General features: G+C 42.3%; 3 protein-coding genes across 3 annotated transcripts; all 3 read left to right on the forward strand.

Moving 5' to 3' along the window:
* Positions 1-6,271: 6,271 nt before the first annotated feature.
* LOC147442112 (uncharacterized) lies at positions 6,272-7,303 on the forward strand. Its single transcript, XM_086529331.1, has one exon. It carries the CDS (start codon positions 6,272-6,274, stop codon positions 7,301-7,303), a length of 1,032 nt encoding a protein of 343 aa, XP_086385457.1.
* A 255-nt stretch (positions 7,304-7,558) lies between these two features.
* Positions 7,559-10,288, forward strand: LOC147442113 (ATP-dependent DNA helicase pfh1-like). Its single transcript, XM_086529332.1, has one exon. It carries the CDS (start codon positions 7,559-7,561, stop codon positions 10,286-10,288), a length of 2,730 nt encoding a protein of 909 aa, XP_086385458.1.
* A 97-nt stretch (positions 10,289-10,385) lies between these two features.
* Positions 10,386-11,004, forward strand: LOC147442114 (uncharacterized). The gene is made up of 3 exons (XM_086529589.1): positions 10,386-10,443; positions 10,531-10,603; positions 10,686-11,004. The coding sequence occupies exons 1-3, from the start codon at positions 10,386-10,388 to the stop codon at positions 11,002-11,004; spliced, it is 450 nt and encodes a 149-aa protein (XP_086385715.1).
* Positions 11,005-19,119: the final 8,115 nt, after the last annotated feature.

Genomic DNA, 19,119 nt, shown 5'->3' on the forward strand with positions numbered 1-19,119 from the left:
CCTGCAGCGTGGTGCCCTTACATGGAGGAGGGCACTGGAGACTAATATTCCCATGCGGCCGACGCCAGTGGCACCCCAACTGCAGCATGCGCCCATGAATTGCTTCATTAATTTTAGCGCACTCAGAAACGAAAACGAAATATAATGAATTGCTTCATTATTTTTAGCACTCATTATTTTAGAATCTCAGGAATAAAGTCTTTAACAATCCAACCAAAATAAAAACAAGGGTATTTTGGAATTTTTTTTTGAAATTTGATTGGGTATTGTGGGAATTCCTGCAAATCAGAGGGGTATTTTGATAATTTTTCCTAAATGTAATTATGGGCGGCACCCACATGTGCATCCTTGCGAGAGTAGAGGAGAGAGAGAAAGCCTTTTGCCAAGCCAATACCGAGTTCATCGAGGCGTGAAGGGGCAGTGTCCTACTCCTCGCTCTACTTCAACGACTAGACTCTCGACAAACGTTAACATTCTTCGTGAGGCTCTCAACAAGTGAGCTTATATTACTGAGAATGTCTTGCTCAACAGAAAGTTACGAAGGTACCCAAGCTTTCAGGTGCAAGTTGCAGAGAGAGACATAGGCAAGACCCCTGCGTTTAGAAGTAGCTGTCCTTGCGGCCCTTGAATCCATGAAGGAGAACAATGAAGACATTGTCTTCTTCTTTATCTTCTACGTGGAATTTATTGCTAAACTGGCCAGCACGAACATCGTCCACGTGTCTTGATGAGGCAAGGGTTAGCGCCAAGATGCATGCAAAATTTGTTTATGGAAGCTCTCAATAATGCTTCCAAAATTTGTTTAAAAATACTATTTAGATGCCATCACAACCATTTGGAAATGTATGCCTAAGAAAACTCATTAGAAAAGAATAAGAAAACTCATTAGAAAAGAATCAAATTATGATGATTGTTAAGTAATGATTAGGACTCACATGGGTGCTTCTGCTTATATATGCTTTGACACAATATATAGACACTCGGATTTGAGGCCAAAGCACATAGATGATTGGATAATCACATGCAGCCACCATCGACACATGATTCTCATTCAGAATTACCCATCTTTGAAAACGCCACAATATTAAGCTGAGACACATTTTTTCCCAGACACTGGAAGAGAGGTGCAACACTGACTTCATGGCCATTTTGCATGTAATCTTTGTCAAAGCCTTTACCAATGGTTATTGTAATCGGCTTGAGTATGCATTGATATGAAAAACTTGGTCATTTTTAAGTGGGACCATGGCAAGTGAAACACATTGCCAACAATAGATAGGGCTAGGGCCACAAAGTTGTGGCCTATTTTTAGTGGATATGAAGTGGAGACATCTCTCTAGATGAAAGCGTGATGCTTGGCCGAATGTGGTTCCCCCCCCTCTCCCCCCCGCTATATGCACCTCCATGACTAAGCAATGACAAGTGTCTCTCTCTTTTTAGATCTAAGTTGTTCCACTTCATCATAATTTGTTTCTACCTAACCAAAGCGTACTTTTTCATGATCACTTGCAATTTGTCATAATAATCAATATCTAATTCTCCTAAATGATTTTCTCATATTAAACTGATCATTTAATGTGGTGAAGTGCCAGGGGAGAAAAAGCTAGAATATTGGTTAAGCTAGCAGACCGGCCACAATAGGTATCCAAAGGAGGGAAAATAGGGATCCAAAGGGGGGGGCCATTTGCAAAAGAGCCATGTGAAACAATGGGCTAAAAAGACCCTAAGGTTCAGCCCATTAAGACTTCCAAAATGCTAAGGTTCCAAAATTCAAAGGTTGTGTCCAAAGGTCAACCCTAGGGAAAATTGGATGCTTTGTGTGTGCCCTAAAAGTCTTTGCACATCCCTATATGGGAGGGGGCGAGCCCTAAAGGTAGGGGATGAGAGAGAAAGCCACACACACACACAGAGGCTCCCTTTACACAAAGGGAATGAGGGACACATGTCAGCTCCCTAGGCCAGATGCCCACAATGTGTGCCCAATTTCTATTGGATGACCCTTGAAGTGGACCAATGAGAATTAAGCTAGAGTAAATCTATTTTAATTAATTTAAAAATATTTAATAAAAGAAACCAATAAGAATTAAGTCTCCTAGAAGACTATTGGGCAGTCTCCCAAGGGGTCCAATGAGCATTCAAGAGCCCCATGGCTTGCCTGATTCCTATTGGCCAAGAGGCAAAGGGGTCCAATGAGAGTTTAGTTTAATTATTTAATTACCTAAAGCTCTCACAAAAGGGGAAAGGGGGACACATGTCAGAAGGCTATCACATATGCTGCTTAATTATAATTGGCTTGACTTGGGGGAGGGCCAATGAGGCTGCAGGAAGAGAAAATAGCAAGGGGGCTCGCCCAAGAGAGAGAGGGGGCTGATTTTTGCAAGGCATTATCACACACACACTCACACACAGGTTATGTGTGAAGCAAAGAAGACTATCTCTTCCCAAGCTTTAATGGAGAGCTCATCACCTACTCCAAGCTTGTGAGATAGAAGCCTACATCGACACTCTCTTGGCATGTGGATGCAAATCCAACCAAGAGCCAAGCTTCAATGCATGCTCATCTCCTCTACCAAGCTAATTACTAAGCTAAGCTATGCTAATATGAGTGATTATGTGAGGAGATGTACATCTTTCTCGTAAGATACTCCTTCTTCCTCTCAATCTACTCTCATACCCTGCTAGCTCTCACCATCTTCGAAGGTGTGTGAGGTCTTGGGTCTGAGAACGGGGATAGTTAAAGTTGTGTTTGTTAAGTGTTTTGCTTAGTGCATGAAGCTTTCATCTTCATTGCACTAGCTAGTCTTGAAGGAACACAAAGAATTGTATTGTACAATGTCTCTCTTGATGGGAGAAACCATAATACAAAGCCTTTTGGAGTGGGGACCGGCTCCATGCAAATCCGGTCCTCAACTGTTGTCAATAGCTTAATTTCTCTCTCTTTTGAAAGTATTGTCGATGCTATCTAACTAGGTGTTATGCTTTTTGTTGCTCTCTCCACCCAAGCACTCTTGTAATTCTCATTAGGAATCTATTCTAATGAAATGCCCACTATGTTCATGCTAATTTCCGCTACACAGAAGTTATTAGGCCATTAAATGCTACACAATTAATCGACGCATCTATTCTCTTTTAGTGAGGATAGCCCTTCTTCCGACTCTGGGAATGTTTCTCAAGGAGATCATGATGTAAATGAAGTCATCATGCCTACACCTCCAGAGTGCAATAGTGTGCGAGCCGCAAAGCAGTTGGCCAGATCAATGGGGCGATTGAATTGCAAGGGTCCTTCAAAGCGTTTACAAATCATTCATGGACTTTGTGAACACAATGAAGCTGTCCAACAAGAGTGCAAAAACTACTTACAAAAGGTTTGCAAACAAGTTCAAGGTGAAGAAGACCACATCACCTTTCGAGAGGAGGTGATTTTGGCATTGCAGGGTATCAAGGACGAAACTGCACGTTTGGAAATCAATCAACATGAAATCTATATGAATGAGACTAATATTCCGGCTGCTACGTGTCTTCAAAAGCACATTCCGGCTCAAATACGGGCGGGGAGATCTGAGGAGTTAAATTGCAAGAAAACGTTAGGCGAGCACTTCAGCAAACCTTGCAAGAAAACAAGAAGAGAGAGACCCTTCAACTCACCTGGCCATCGTGCTATAAAAGCATCGATGAGTGGAAATTTTCGCTACTGCTAACCTACGACATTGTGCAAGGTGAGCTAGATTATAGAGTATAGATTTGGCTCTCTCCCGCCACAGTATGCAGTAGCAAACTAATGCTCTTTCTGTTGCTATGCTAGGCGGTTCTCTCCATTGGCTGTAGGCGGTTCGCTTCTCTCCATTGGCGCAGCCACCTGACCCACAACGACCAGCTGCCCAGGTTCTCTCTCTCTCTCTCTCTCTCTCTCTCAGATACTCTGTCGGGAGGGCAATAGGAGGCTTATAAGCCTTTCTCAACCTTTCTCACTCTCGGTTCTCCCTTCGGCTAGCAGGGGAAAGAAAAAAGGCAAGCCCCTGTAAGCGTTTGAGTTGCTCATTCAGCCACCATCGACACATGATTCTCATTCAGAATTACCCATCTTTGAAAACGCCACAATATTAAGCTGAGACACATTTTTTCCCAGACACTGGAAGAGAGGTGCAACACTAACTTCATGGCCATTTTGCATGTAATCTTTGTCAAAGCCTTTACCAATGGTTATTGTAATCGGGTTGAGTATGCATTGATATGAAAAACTTGGTCATTTTTAAGTGGGACCATGGCAAGTGAAACACATTGCCAACAATAGATAGGGCTAGGGCCACAAAGCTGTGGCCTATTTTTAGTGGATATGAAGTGGAGACATCTCTCTAGATGAAAGCGTGATGCTTGGCCGAATGTGGTCTCCCCCCCTCTCCCCCCTGCTATATGCACCTCCATGACTAAGCAGTGACAAGTGTCTCTCTCTTTTTAGATCTAAGTTGTTCCACTTCATCATAATTTGTTTCTACTTAACCAAAGCATACTTTTTCATGATCACTTGCAATTAATCGACGCATCTATTCTCTTTCAGTGATGGATAGCCCTTTTTCCGAATCTGGGAATTTTTCTCAAGGAGATCATGATGTAAATGAAGTCATCATGCCTACACCTCCAGAGTGCAATAGTGTGCGAGCCGCAAAGCAGTTGGCCAGATCAGGGGGGCGATTGAATTGCGAGGGTCCTTCAAAGCGTTTACAAATCATTCATGGACTTTGTGAACACAACGAAGCTGCCCAACAAGAGTGCAAAAACTACTTACAAAAGGTTTTCAAACAAGTGCAAGGTGAAGAAGACCACATTACCTTTCGAGAGGAGGTGATTTTGGCATTGCAGGGTATCAAGGACGAAACTGCACGTTTGGAAATCAATCAACATGAAATCTATACATTCATGGAAAATTTCCAGAATGAGGTTGTGCAACAATTGTCTTTGTGCTTCAAGGAATACAAGGACCAAGTCGAAGCCTTGAAAGCACCCTTTAAAGAACAGAAGGAGCAAGTTGAAGCTGTGAAAGCGCATGTAGCAGATTTAGGGTCTGAGATGAAGACTTTAAAAATTGCAATTAATCGCTTGAATGCCATCAATAGGAGACTTAGTCGTGTTGTCATACCTAACGCACAGGGAGGTGTTACTACATCTTATCCTAAAATGTAATGTTTTTTAAACTAATGCTGTAGCAAAACTTCAAATTATCATTGCCACGCATAACGCACAAGGGGGGGTTACTACATCCTATCCTAAAATGTAATGGTTTTTGATCTAATGATGTTGCAAAACTTCAAATTATCATTGTAGTATCTCTCTTTCTCTCTCTCTCTCTCTCTCTCTCTCTCTCTCGATCAGGAACACATGCATGAAAAGCTGTGTGTGTGTGTGTGTGTGTGTGTGTGAGAGAGAGAGAGAGAGAGAGAGAGAGAGAGGGTTTTAGGGGTAGGGAATGAACAAAAAGGAAAACAGAAAAAGATATAGGGAGGGGTAGAAACACAAACGGAGAGGTAGCGAAAGGGGGAGGAAAGGAGATATGGAATGAAAAGTAATTCCTGCCAAACTTATGTGACACAAATACTCAGGGCCAAGCAGATTGGTGGCTCATATTAGATAGATGAAAATCTTCCTATTTAGAAGACTCCAATTTATTGACAACCTTTAAAAAAATTATTTAACACAGATGGTGTTCGGACCACGGGTTTTGGCCCCAGGACACACACATCGAGCTAGATTGTGCAACATTTCTCAAAAATCTAGGCGAGAAACAGCATGGGCTAGGGCTCAACGATCTTTGCAGCGAATCCCATTGGGTATTTTAGGAGATTGTGTGAATATCATGCATTTAAGCCATGGCGGTCAACAAATGGATGCAATGGCTATGCATATTGAAAATTGTACTACAAATGCTCAAAGCACTAGACCTTTAGAAGTACCTTCCGTTATTGGAGTTGCCAACAATTGGGAGGGTCAACAAAAACATCCTTGCATTGTTTTTGAAGAAGGAGGATTCTCTAAAATTGAGCATTATTGTCTATCTATTCGTTGCATTTATCAAAATGCAACAATCTTGAAGCATGACTCTATGCTTGCCCTCTACCATGGAAAATGCTTGGTCCACAACTTGGGTGGCTTAAATTTTGTGTGCTCCTTTTGTGGTGCATGTGCTTGGAAGGTTGAAGGTAGGTCTATACGCACATTTGTAGGTAAGTATTGTTGCTTATCAGGAAAAGTCAAATTACTTCCTTTGAGTGATCCGCCAATGGAGCTCAAAGAATTGATGCAAGGTGGTACTACCAAGAGCAAAAAATTTCTTAAACACATCAGAGCATATAATAATGTATTGGCTTTTTCTTCTTTGGGTGCTCATGTTGATGAGCAACTTACGCGAGGGAGAGGTGTGTACACTTTTAAAGTTCACGGTGCCATCTACCATAATATTGGGCCCATGACACCGTGCAAAAGAGTGGATCAGATCCCTCGCTTTGCACAATTGTACTTTTTTGATACAGAGAATGAGCTCAACAATAAATTGCATCATGTGCCAGATTTAGATAGAGATTCCTTGCATAGTTTCCAAGCTATGATGCATCGTGTTAACCCATATGCAAATGCCTTTCGGTTTGCCGCTACAACAATGGGGAATGAAGGAATCCCAAACATGAAGATGGTCATTACTGAGAAGCGTACAAATGGTTGGCAATATTTATCTCCACGTGGATCTGAGGTTGCAGCTATTATGCCAGGGCAAGGAGATGAGAGCAACATCGGCCATCGTGATATTGTATTGCAGTATCGTGATGGGGGGCTTAAAAGGATCTCCAACCTACATCGATCATATATGCCTTTACTATATGTTCTATTATTTCCTAATGGAGAGGATGGGTGGCATCCATATATACCGCAAACTCCCAATGAGCAGCAATTTATTACACAAAAACAATATTACACTTTTAGGTTGCAGATTAGGAGTGACACCACAGAATGCCTTTTACGTGGAGGACGATTGTTGCAGCAATACATTGTTGATGCCTACAGTACTATGGAGGAGTCAAGGTTATTATGGTTTAGAAACAATCAAAGATCAATTCGTGCAGAAGTGTATCAAGGCCTTGCAAACATGCTTGCTTCCAGTGACAATGTGCATGGGGTCATGGGTGTTAATGTTGGAAGAAGAATTGTATTGCCTTCATATTTTGTGGGGGGACCTCGGTACATGCATCAACTCTATCAAGATTCTATGGCAATTGTACGTAAGAGAGGAAAGCCCGATCTATTCATAACTTTCACATGAAACCCAAGGTGGAAGGAAATAGAAGATGCGTTATTGCCAGGACAGACTGCTTTTGATCGTCCTGACTTGACTACACGTGTCTTTTATCATAAATTCAAATATTTGATGGACTTGCTTCTTAAAAGGGCTATCTTTGGAAAGGTTGTTGGACATGTTTGTGTGATAGAATTTTAGAAGAGAGGTCTTCCCCATGCTCATATCTTACTGATTCTTGCGTTCGAATATAAGCCGACAGAGATGTGGCATTACGATAGAATGGTTTGTACTGAACTTACAGATAAAAATTTATTTCCTGATTTATATGATGTTGTGAGTCGTTGCAATGTTCATGGTCTGTGTTGCGCATTGGATCGAAATGCTCCATGCATGGTAGATCAAAGATGTAGATTCAAATACCCGCGCGAGTTTTGTGAATCTACTTCTGTTGATGGTGATGGATATCCAAGGTGTATGCGGCGAGATGATGGTCAATATGTGGTTCAAAAGCAAGAGAGGCTTGATAACAGATGGATTGTTCCCTATAATCCATTGTTGTCTCTAAGATATAAAGCTCACATCAATGTAGAGATATGCTCAACCATATCAGCAGTGAAGTATCTCTATAAGTATGTGTACAAAGGACATGATAGGGCCACAATTGTGCTCCAAGATGGAGAAGGTGTTCTTGATGAAATCAAGAGTTATTTAGATGCACACTATGTATCCGCATTGGAAGCAATTTGGAGAATTTTTGGATTCTCATTGCATGAGGAAACGCCTGATATATTGCGTTTGCAAGTGCATCTTCCACAACAAAATATGGTTGCTTTTGGAGACTCTACTGACATATCCAATTTGGTGAATAATGATGATAATAGAAAGACAACACTTACAGAGTGGTCGAATCAACAATATCCAGAAGCAAATGATTTATTATATATAGATTTTCCCTCCGAATGGGTTTGGAACCCCACTAATAAAGTGTGGTCACATAGGCAAAGAGGTGATACTATAGGGAGAATGTACAATGTTGTTCCCAATGCAGGCGATCTATATTATTTACGTATGCTGCTTACCATATGCAAGGGTTGTAAATCATTTGAGGAGCTTCGCACTTTCAATGGACAAACCTATGCCACTTTCAAGGAAGCTTGCAGTGCCAGGGGTTTGCTACAAAATGATGATGAATGGTTTATGTGTTTGCAAGAGGCATCATGTACAAGTACCGGCTTGCAATTACGACAACTATTTGTTATGATCTTGGTATTTTGTGAGCCATTATGTCCAGGTACAATGTGGAACCGATTCTCCTTGGAGCTTTCTGAGGATTATGTTTATGATTTTCATGAATGTACAAGTGATGAGGATGTATGTCATGAGATAGCGAAGAATCGAGCATTATGTACCTTGGAGTCTCTACTTCAATCATATGGGAAACGACTTTGTGACTACTCTGGGATGCCCGAAGTAGACCGTTCTGTATTATCTGGATGTGGGAGTGGTTTGATAGCAGATGAGAGGATGTTCAATGCAAACAATCAAATGACTTTAGCCATTTGTATGGAAGCATCTTTGAATTCTGGACAAAGAGCTACTTATAACGAAATCATGCAAGCAGTTGACTCATCAAATGGGACAATTTTTTTCTTGGATGGACCCGGTGGGACTGGGAAGACTTATCTCTATAATGCACTACTTTGTCGTGTACGTGGTCAACAAAATGTCGCTTTAGCATGTGCATCCTTGGGAATTGCAGCTTTACTTCTTAGCAATGGACGTACAGCACATTCAAGATTTAAGATACCAATAGAAGTGCATTCTGAATCAACATGCAACATCAAAGTAAATAGTCAACTTGCAGAGCTTTTGAGATTAGCATCATTGATCATCTGGGACGAGGCTCCCATGGTCCATCGTTATGCTTTTGAGGCCTTGGACAGGACATTGAGAGATGTTATGAAAAGTGATGCATTGTTTGGGGGAAAGGTGTTTCTCCTTGGGGGTGATTTTAGACAAAGTTTACCAGTTGTGCCCAAAGGAAGTCGAGTAGATATTGTTGATGCCTCTTTGTGCCGATCTTATGTATGGAAACATGTGAAGAATCTGAAGCTAATAGAGAATATGCGCGTACTTCATTGTTCCAATGACTTTGTTGAGAGAGACTTTGCAAAATGGGTACTAGACATTGGCAATGGGAATGTATGTCATGGGGATTTACTTGATATTGTAGCATTTCCAAGTAGTATGATGCTCGAAGATAACAATGTTCAAGGCCTAATTCACAGTGTATATGGTGACTTACAAAATGTCCAAAGACATACAAGCTTCTTTAGGGACAGAGGTATTCTTGCACCACGCAATAAGGATGTTTCCATAATCAATGACTTGGCTATGCATAAAATGAGAGGACTTGACAAAAAGTACTTGAGTGCAGATTATCTTTGTACATCAGATTATAATGGTGGGTTATATCCAATAGAGTTTTTAAACTCATTGGATCTTGGTGGTGGCTTCCCACCACACTGCTTGCACCTGAAAGAGAATGCTCCAATCATGCTCCTTCGCAACCTGGATCCAAGGCGTGGTTTATGCAATGGGACAAGATTGATATGTAAGCATTTTTATCACAGGGTCATTGAGGCGGAAGTAATCACAGGTTCTCATGTTGGAGACAATGTGTTCATACCAATGATCGACTTTATTATAGGAGCTTCTCAAGGATTACCTTTTGAAATGAAGCGCAAACAATTTCCTGTGAGACTTGCATTCGGAATGACCATCAACAAGGCACAAGGTCAAACACTTGGATTCTTAGGTTTGTACCTTGCTACACCTGTTTTTACTCATGGTCAGCTCTATGTAGCAATGTCTCGCGTGCATTCTTCTGCTGCCATAAAGATTTTGATAGATGGTAGTCAAACATTGATGGAAAATTCAAATGCAAATCCAATGGCTTGCAGCCCAAACATTGTCTACAAAGAAGTGCTAGAGGTCAGAAATGTTTAAGGTATCATACTATCTTTCATCCATGCATTACTCTTTGTCATTAACTTTTTGTTAAATGAAGTTTTATATTAATCCTAATCTTTGTTGTTGTTTATAGATGGCCAGCCGATCTACAATCAAATACACAATGGATAGGGTGTCTGAATATATTCGAGGTAATTTGTTGAAACTTTACAAAAAAATGAGCCCCACTTTGAAGTTTGAATGATTAAAGCATACTAATCGTGTTGTATGATGCATAGATCCACTTTTTTGGAGGGGACCCATACCTGCAAATGATGCTGTCCATATCTTAGAAGACTTTGATGTCATAAGGTATGGCTTTTGAATTATTATTATTTATTTATGTCTTGCAATAGGCTTGGATTTTTCTTAACATACTCTTTCTTTTTTGTAGAAAACACTATTATCCAGCCCATCTATTGGTAGGTCTATATGAGTCCACGTGCTATTTAGGACTCATAGGATACTATCATGTTGTCTTAGAGCTAGACGAGGTAGCAGGACGGGGTCATGTCTCTCTTAGAGAGATAGGGTATCAACAACCCATAAATGCACTACCTTCCTTTGGATTTGAAGTAGAGAATTGGAAAGTGAGAATGTATGTTGTCGATGATACTCTAAGGTGGCTTGGACAAAGTGTGCGATACATTGGGCCCTGGGTGTTACACGTGCGAAACCGTGTCTATCGCAAGCTTCGCTTTCAACCTAAATGATGCCTTCTACAATGGGTTTTGTTTGATGGTGATCTCTTTTTGGGGTTGGGATTCCTTATGTTTTATCCCTTATGTTTCTGATGATTACTCTCTTATCAAGAAGCCTCTTTTTGGTAACAAAACTATTGGCTCCTATTTGGAATGAAAACCATGTTGCACTCTTTGCGCGCGCGTGTATGTGTGTGTGTGTGTGTGTACCATGAAAAAAACTAATTAAGATCATACAAGCACAACTTATATGAATACCATGTGTGTCATCAATTTAATTTGTGTCAAAGTAAGAGCGAGCGAGACCCGCCGGTAGGCGGGTCGCGCAAGTTAGTTTACTCTATAATGGAGAGCGATATTCAAGCAAGGCCACGTGATGGGGAAGCAGGGTGGTAAGTAGGGGATCATAGCCTAGAATTGGTGAGCCAAGAGTATGTCGAAGGAGATGAAGCAACACCTTGCCACACGTGGCTGCGTATGCAGCTTTCAACCCCTCAGATGCGTTGCATGTAGTCTCTCTCCCCTCTCAAAATCTCTTGGTGAGTGTACTCTCCTCCAAAGTCTTGTGTGAGATCTATAGCTTCAGCCTCATCTCTCTCTCTCTCTCTCTCTCTCTCTCTCTCTCTCTCTCTCTCTCTCTCTCTCTCTCTCTCTCTTAGTTGAGCGCACTGCCACTTTGCCAAATAGGGTCTATCACGGCTTGGGAAAAGTCTTGCAATGTGATGACAAACACACTGAGATGCTGGCTGTAGAAATGACAAATATTCTCATGTGAATCTCTTGCCTTACTTGGTGCAAACCTGACATTTCTAAACCTACTGAGGTCACATATTTGTATGCGGCCCTTGCCAAAGCTAAGGACATTACCACTTCCTAGCTCCTCTCCTCCACATCCATATTCTCCCACGCCCTCTCAAACCAACCTTGCTCTTGAATTAAACCTCCCATAACTTACTCAGAATTCTGCCCGCATTTGCTATACTCTCAAACCTTCTCAAGGAAATATCCTCCCCCATTGTGACTTTAATTGAACCTGGTCATTTTCGAGCCCGAGCATGGAACTGAACAATCAGAAGCTCAAGAACACGAGAACGTGGAGCTGAACAAGTGGTTGAGATATGAGATATAGCTGAGGAAGGTGAACTATGAACAACCCAATGCAAGTGTCCAAGCAGTGGATTCAAGCGGCGGGTTTGTGAGAGCTCAAGCGATAGATCAATATATGGCACTCAATAAAAGAACCTCTGTAGGTGGGGCCGACCAAGTAGAGTGAGAGATTTATAAATTTTGGGGGAGAGAGAGGAAGAAGAAGAAGACGAGTAGGAGTAGTTGATTGAGATTCAAAATTGATCGCAAGAAAGCAAGGTTTAGTGATCTTTGACCTACAAATTCTTGAACTTACATCGCCAAAGTCCACTTAATGGTCTTGAACTAGACCTCAAGTTTTTGAAATTTACCTCTCAAAAGTCCAATTAACGGTCTTGAATTGAAGACCTGTTGTGAGAGAGAGAGAGAGAGAGAGAGAGAGAGAGAGAGAGAGAGAGAGAGAGAGAGAGAGAGAGAGAGAGAGAGAGAGAGAGAGATTCCTTCTCCAAGGTCTCCGAAAAAGTCTTGAATTTAAGACCTAATAAGTTTTTGTGTGTGTGTGTGTGTGTGTGTGTGAGAGAGAGAGAGAGAGAGAGAGAGAGAGAGAGAGAGAGAGAGAGAGAGAGAGAGAGAGAGAGAGTGTAAACAAGTGATAAATCACGAGGCCTGCAACCAGGAAGACAAGACTTTAGTAAAACTTAGGGAAAATTATTAAAATACTGCTCTAATTTGTGAAAATTCCCCAAAATACCCTTCAAATTTCAAGCATTGCTTCAAATTTCAAACATTGCTGCAGGGCTCTAGGCTAGGTAGACTAAAATTGAAACCGAGACAGAATTGCCGGAAAGCGCGTGCGCACACACACAAGTGTTGATCTGTTGAAGAGTTGTGTTACACACTGTGAGGGTCGATATTGATCTTGAGGGAGAGAGTGAAGAGCTTAGCAGTTTCCTGTTATAGACGTCCATAGCATTCTGTTTAGCCTGTAGGGGAGACGCATGGGCGAAGAGTGCATGAGAATGCACAGATTCTGGGGTGTCTTTTGTAAATTGACATGTTCTTGTGTGTGTGTGAGAGAGAGAGAGAGAGAGAGAGAGAGAGAGAGAGAGAGAGAGAGAGAGAGAGAGAGAGAGAGAGAGAGAGAGAGAGAGAGAGAGAGAGAGAGAGAGAGGGAGGGAGAGAGACGACGACGGTTATACAAAGAGCGAGTGCATCTCTTCCTTAGAGTGTGGAAGTTTCTCTATATCCTTATTGTCACTGCCCATGCAAGAAGAAACCGCAAAAGAGAGATTAAGGGGGAGAGGGGACTTTTAAGTAGGGAAAAGGAAGCCAATCAGGAAATTGATCCCCCGTGTGTAGCATGCCCATTACTCCTTAATATTACACTAATTTAGGGCAGGGGTGCCCATTTAAGTGTAGATCAGAGGCGAGAGCACTGGTACAGAGGTGGTTATATAGGATCAGGAGTGTCAACTCCAACAAACTAGTAGAACTAGCATGCAACTGTGACAAGGCCCAGGTCCCCCCTTCCTAGAATTGGATATTGGGAGACTCTGGAAGTCAAAGGCAACTGCCCCATAATCCATTGGCGTACTACTATTGCTTATACAACAATTAGATACTACCTGTTATAGAATCTACAGGCTCAGCCCTTGCATGAATCGTCACGAGGCATGGTCGCAGAGTGTAAGATCGAGGTCAGCATCTGCACAACATTATAGAAGTAATGATCCAGCTAGAAATGCAGGGTACTACTACAACGGCTACCACTGCACCTAGTATCGATAGCAAGTGGTTCGGCTGCTATCTTGCTAATAAATTTAACAGTCATTAAAGTATGCCTTCAACTATAATCATTTGGAGGTTGCTCGCTTCGTCCCCCTTCTTCACATACTCACTTTGAGAAGAGTATCGACCAATGACCATACCCACAATTCTCATGAGGTGTCTCCGTCCACACACGGTGTTTTCTCCTCTACAATGAGGCCTTGGATCGGCAGCTATGCTTGCTCTAAGTCTTGACCCCCTCGCGGACCATTTACCGCCACATTGCCTAGCACTCCTGCGTGCACAACTCCATTTGCTGCTAATACTGCTCCTGCTCATGCTTTGCATACGTCCCCTGGCTGCTTCGTGAAACTGAGGGCGGCGATCGACACAAAAAGCATCACATGCAGTGGTGCAGTGCAAACTACTCAACACAAGAGAGTGCGAGACAGAGAGAGAGAATCTCTCCAAATTTATCCGCGCTCGTCACCATCACTCTCCTATATTGGATTCTATCCTTGCTAAGAAATCCTCAACCTGCTCACCCGAAGGCGCGCAGAACCAGAGAGGCGCAGGCATGTTGGGATGGCGAGCCTGTTAGAGCTGAGCTGTCATAAGAAGCATAGCAATAGAGCTGCGCAGGCTGAGGCTCTCTTCCTGAGTGAGAGAGAGAGAGAGAGAGAGAGAGAGAGAGAGAGAGAGAGAGAGAGAGAGAGAGAGAGAGAGAGAGAGAGAGAGAGAGAGAGAGAACTGCGCCTCTCCCCACACCACCAACATCTCCTGCTTCGTATGCAATTACTAAAGAGCAACGCTGTAGCACTCTCTCTCTCTCTGGACACAAACCCAAGACTCGAGGTGCGAGGGCCTTCTCAGTAGGCACTCTGTGCAAACAAGAGCGTGCCTCATCAGAATCTCTTGCTTCTTCTCCACCTCGCTCTTTTGCACAACCATGGCTCTGACGGGGGCAATGGTTGCCTTCACACTCGGACGAGCAACAACAAGAGCCACCTTCATTCTCGACAAGTGGATGCAAGCATTCCTGCAGGAGCAGAGATTGTCAAGGATGCCATGGTTGTTGATCTCTCTCTCTCTCTCTCTCTCTCTCTCTCTCTCTCTCTCTCTCTCTCTCTCTCTCTCTCTCTCTCTCTCTCTCTCTCTCTCTCTTTCAGCGCAGGGGCGCAATGGTGCACGGCTTCGTCTCTCTCTCCAAGCACGACGAGGAAGCGGCCGAGGGCAAGCGTTTCTGCAGGGGCTCAAGGATTCCATGGTGCTGCTCGATCCATCCACCCCCCCCCCCCCCCCCCCCCCTCTCTCTCTCCTCCTACACAAAGGAAGAAGATGGAAAGAGTGGGGAATAGTAATTCACTGAAAAGCGACAGACTCACACACACCCCAAGTTCATAATTTTTTGGATCTCCTTGGCGCATAATGAGTGTCCACTGTCTCCATCGACCAATAAAGTAATCCTAAAAATTGTTTATTTTTTAAAAATTAACCTCTCCTTTTTTGTTAGCAAAAAGGGCACACATCACTATGACCACCCTTTGGGCAGATCAAAAAACTCAAAATTAAACTTTTCATTAGAGGCAGCTCAAAATCTTTAATATTTCAAAACTCAAAACATGTCATCATTAGAGTTACACACTCTTCATTTAAATGAGTACCCACTATCTTAATTCAACCAATCAACATTTTTGCCTTAGCAAAAAATGTTTAAAAATACAACTCAATTATTATTTTTATTTTAGTCAGCAAAAAGACATTGCATCGCTATAACCTTTGCCGTTTGCGCAGGCCAAAAATGGGGCTTGATCAGTTATCGCAAAAAAACAAGGTTTAATGTTCTTTGACCCACAAGTTTTAAACTTGCCTATAAATTACTTGAAATCTTGAAGGCCACAAAATGAACAAAGTTCAAAGAAAGGCTTTGAGCACTCAGTGTGATGATGATACAATCCCCCCCCCTCGGGCGGCCCGCCCCTCCCCTCGTCCCCAAAAAAAACCACTTTAGAAAAACACCATGTTCCACCTTTCACTAGATCCCATTTGCACAAGCAATGGCATTTTAATTAGCCTTTCTCAACTTGTTCGTCTCTTTCTGAGACGCTATGTGTGTTTGATGTATCTATTTCTCATATTCTAAGAGACCTCTGACTTCTATGCATCTAACGTCTTGTAATGATAAGGCCCCTCCCCTCCTCCTCCTCTCCCTCCCTCTCTCTCTCTCTCCCTCCGTGGCCATGTGCAGAGTGACATCTCATGCTATCGACTGGAGCTTTGGAGAGTTTTGGGACTGTTCCTCGCACCCCCTCTATCTCTATCGTTACATTATACAACCTTTTGAAAGTAGGCCAGACCAATGGTGCTCTGGCTTGCGTTCAACTTTTGGTGTTGAGTTCTCATGTGCAAGAATAGAAAAAAGAGGAGAATCCTTAAAAGTATAGTAGGCCTTGGGTGGTGGAAAACAAATTTTATTCCAAAAACTCAAAAAACCTATATCTACTTATCTATCTATTTTGGTGTTGAGTTCTCATGTGCAAGAATAGAAAAAAGAGGAGAATCCTTAAAAGTATAGTAGGCCCTTGGGTGGTGGAAAACAAATTTTATTCCAAAAACTCAAAAAACCTATATCTACTTATCTATCTATTTACTCTATTATAGAGAGCGATATTCAGGCAAGGCCATGTGATAAAAATAGAGAAATGTGGGGAAGAAGGGTGGTAAGTAGGGGATCAGAGCCAAGAATTGGTGAGCCAGGAGTATGTTGGAGGAGACGAAGCTCACCATGCATGGTTGCGTATGCAACTTTCGGCCTTCATATGAGCCGCATGTAGTCTCTCTCCCCTCTCAAAATCTCTAGGTGGGCGTACTCTCTTCCAAAGTCTCACATGTCATTTGTAGCCTCAAAGTTGCATCTCTCTCTCTCTCTCTCTCTCTCTCTCTCTCTATGTGTGTGTGTGTGTGTGTGTGTGTGTACATGCGTGCATTGCCCCTGTAAGCCCCCTTAACTCCTCACCCCGGCTTCAAATACCTATAAAGCCTTGCCTCCACCTCACACTGCACGCGTGTTGCCTTTCACACACACATGGGCATTGCAAAGGACTTCCCTTGCATGATTTTTTCCACAGTGGGCATATGTTGTAGCCTCACCGGCTTGCTCATGTTATCACTAGTCCTGTAAAAAACCGCCACTTTTGTGGCTTTTTGAGACTTTTGTAAAAAATTTATCAACACTATTTTAGTTATCCAAATAGAAAATGGTTTCAGGGAATTATGACCAACACTCAATATGAGTTGATAAAAAATAGTACAGAGCTAAATGAAGGTCTAAAGGTGTCTTTCCATTGCCATCTTCTAGAGCTAATTTGTGCGGATGAACAAATTTTTTTTATTTTCTTTTGAAAGTAAATCAAATCATTGTTAAGCAGGCCCAAACTTCTTTGAAAAATCCCTTAATAGGTATGTGATAGATGTACTAAGCTTTTTTAACCCATATACAAAGACTATCGACATTTTTTACTTCTCCAAGTTAAGTGTTGAAGTGCAGTTTTATGTAAAATTTACTAATTTTAGAGAAGTAATTTTTTTTTTATTGGTGAGTTTTTCATGTAAATTGTGTATTTAGAAATGTTTTTCATATCTTGAACCCATAATTAAGAAGTTTCATGAAATTATGATGTCATATGCAAAAGTTATGTTTCATTTACTAGCATCCTGATGTGAGCCACTTTTGTGGCTTCAGCCAGTTTTGTGGCTCATTACAAGTCTACTGTTATGGGACAGATAGTGTCAAGTCAAGCTTGGCTATTTCGCCATGGTACTCAAGGCTGCTACAAATTATCTATTCTACTCTATTATGGAGATCCAAATTTCGGCAGGCCCCACGTAGCTTGAATAAGCAAGCAAGGGTGGTGGGCGAAGAGTCGTGTATGGGGGGTAATGTGATGTGTGTCATGGGGAGATATATAAAGATAAACAAACACACACACACACACACACACACACACACACACACATACACACACACACACACACACACACACACACACACACATTGTTCATAATCAAAACCCATCGAGGATCAAGGTTTTTAAAAGAAAAAACGAGGCCTTATGTCAGTTAATCGACTAAAATTGTGAAATCTCGGTTAGATTTTTTTTGACTTAAGAAAATCGGATAATATACACAAGGTCTATGGTATCACCAGCAAATATCTCAAATTTAGATCTAATAAAGAAAATTTCATATTGTACATTACCAACAAGGGTATTTTTACCAACGAGTCTTTGGCTTTTTACAAGTTTTTTGTGCTCTAAGGAAAAAAGGTCCAAGTTTGAACACCAGGAGAACATCAAGTTGGTATTTTCTTCAGGTAAGGAAAATGTATTCTTTTAGTCTTACCTTGGGTATTCTTAAGTATACAAGAATTTTTGAAATATTTTTGCTTCTGCCATGCTGTTTTTGTGAGAGTGCGCGTGTGCGGCAACATGAGAGAGGGAAAAGAGAGAGCCAATAGACCACAAACGCTATGAGTGGTGAAGAGGGGGTGATCAACCCCCCATGACTATCATGAGCAAAAGACCCAATACATAATCAAATAGTGTGGAAGTGGGTACCCCCCTAGCCCCATAAATAGGTGCCCAAGGGGAGGTAGGGCAAAGCCTAATAAAATCCCCCACAACCTAACAAGAAGAGAAATATATATGAGGGCGCTCGGACAATGGTGGGCAGTCGGAAAATGCAGCCTATATGCATATGCAAAGGGTGGCCAACTCGGAGGTGCACTAGCCGTACATGCATGCCCTAGACCTGTGAGGCAGCATTAAAGGGCCTCTGAGAAGAGGTGTGGTCAGACCAAGCTGTCTGCACCGTAATCATCCTATAGATGTAGGGAAGCCAGACTGAGCAATCTGTGATGTGAAGGTCCTCTAAGAAGAGGAAAGGCCAAGCCAATCTGTGTGGGCCGTATTTCCTGTATCTCCTGCCTCCAATCCTTCGCTGTCAACCAAAACAGAATCCGCGCCAACAACGCCACCAAACCGCATGTCTGTGTGCCTCTTAATGTAAATGAGTTGGGAGTGGCCTACTGCCCAGATCGGGGGATAAGTCTGCGGTATGGTTATCGAGGGTGAGTGTAAGCAACTCTGAAGGTAGCAATCCAAATGATTAGGAGTGTAGAAGAGCAACCACACTACCATCCAAGCCAAGCTCCGGATGACTCTGGATGTAGTCGTGTAGGATGCCTGATCTCCCGCATCTCATGGGTAAACTCTC

Source organism: Adiantum capillus-veneris, chromosome 14, assembly GCF_014529385.1.
Source record: "Adiantum capillus-veneris isolate H3 chromosome 14, ASM1452938v2, whole genome shotgun sequence".
In the NCBI taxonomy this organism is placed as follows: domain Eukaryota; kingdom Viridiplantae; phylum Streptophyta; class Polypodiopsida; order Polypodiales; family Pteridaceae; genus Adiantum; species Adiantum capillus-veneris.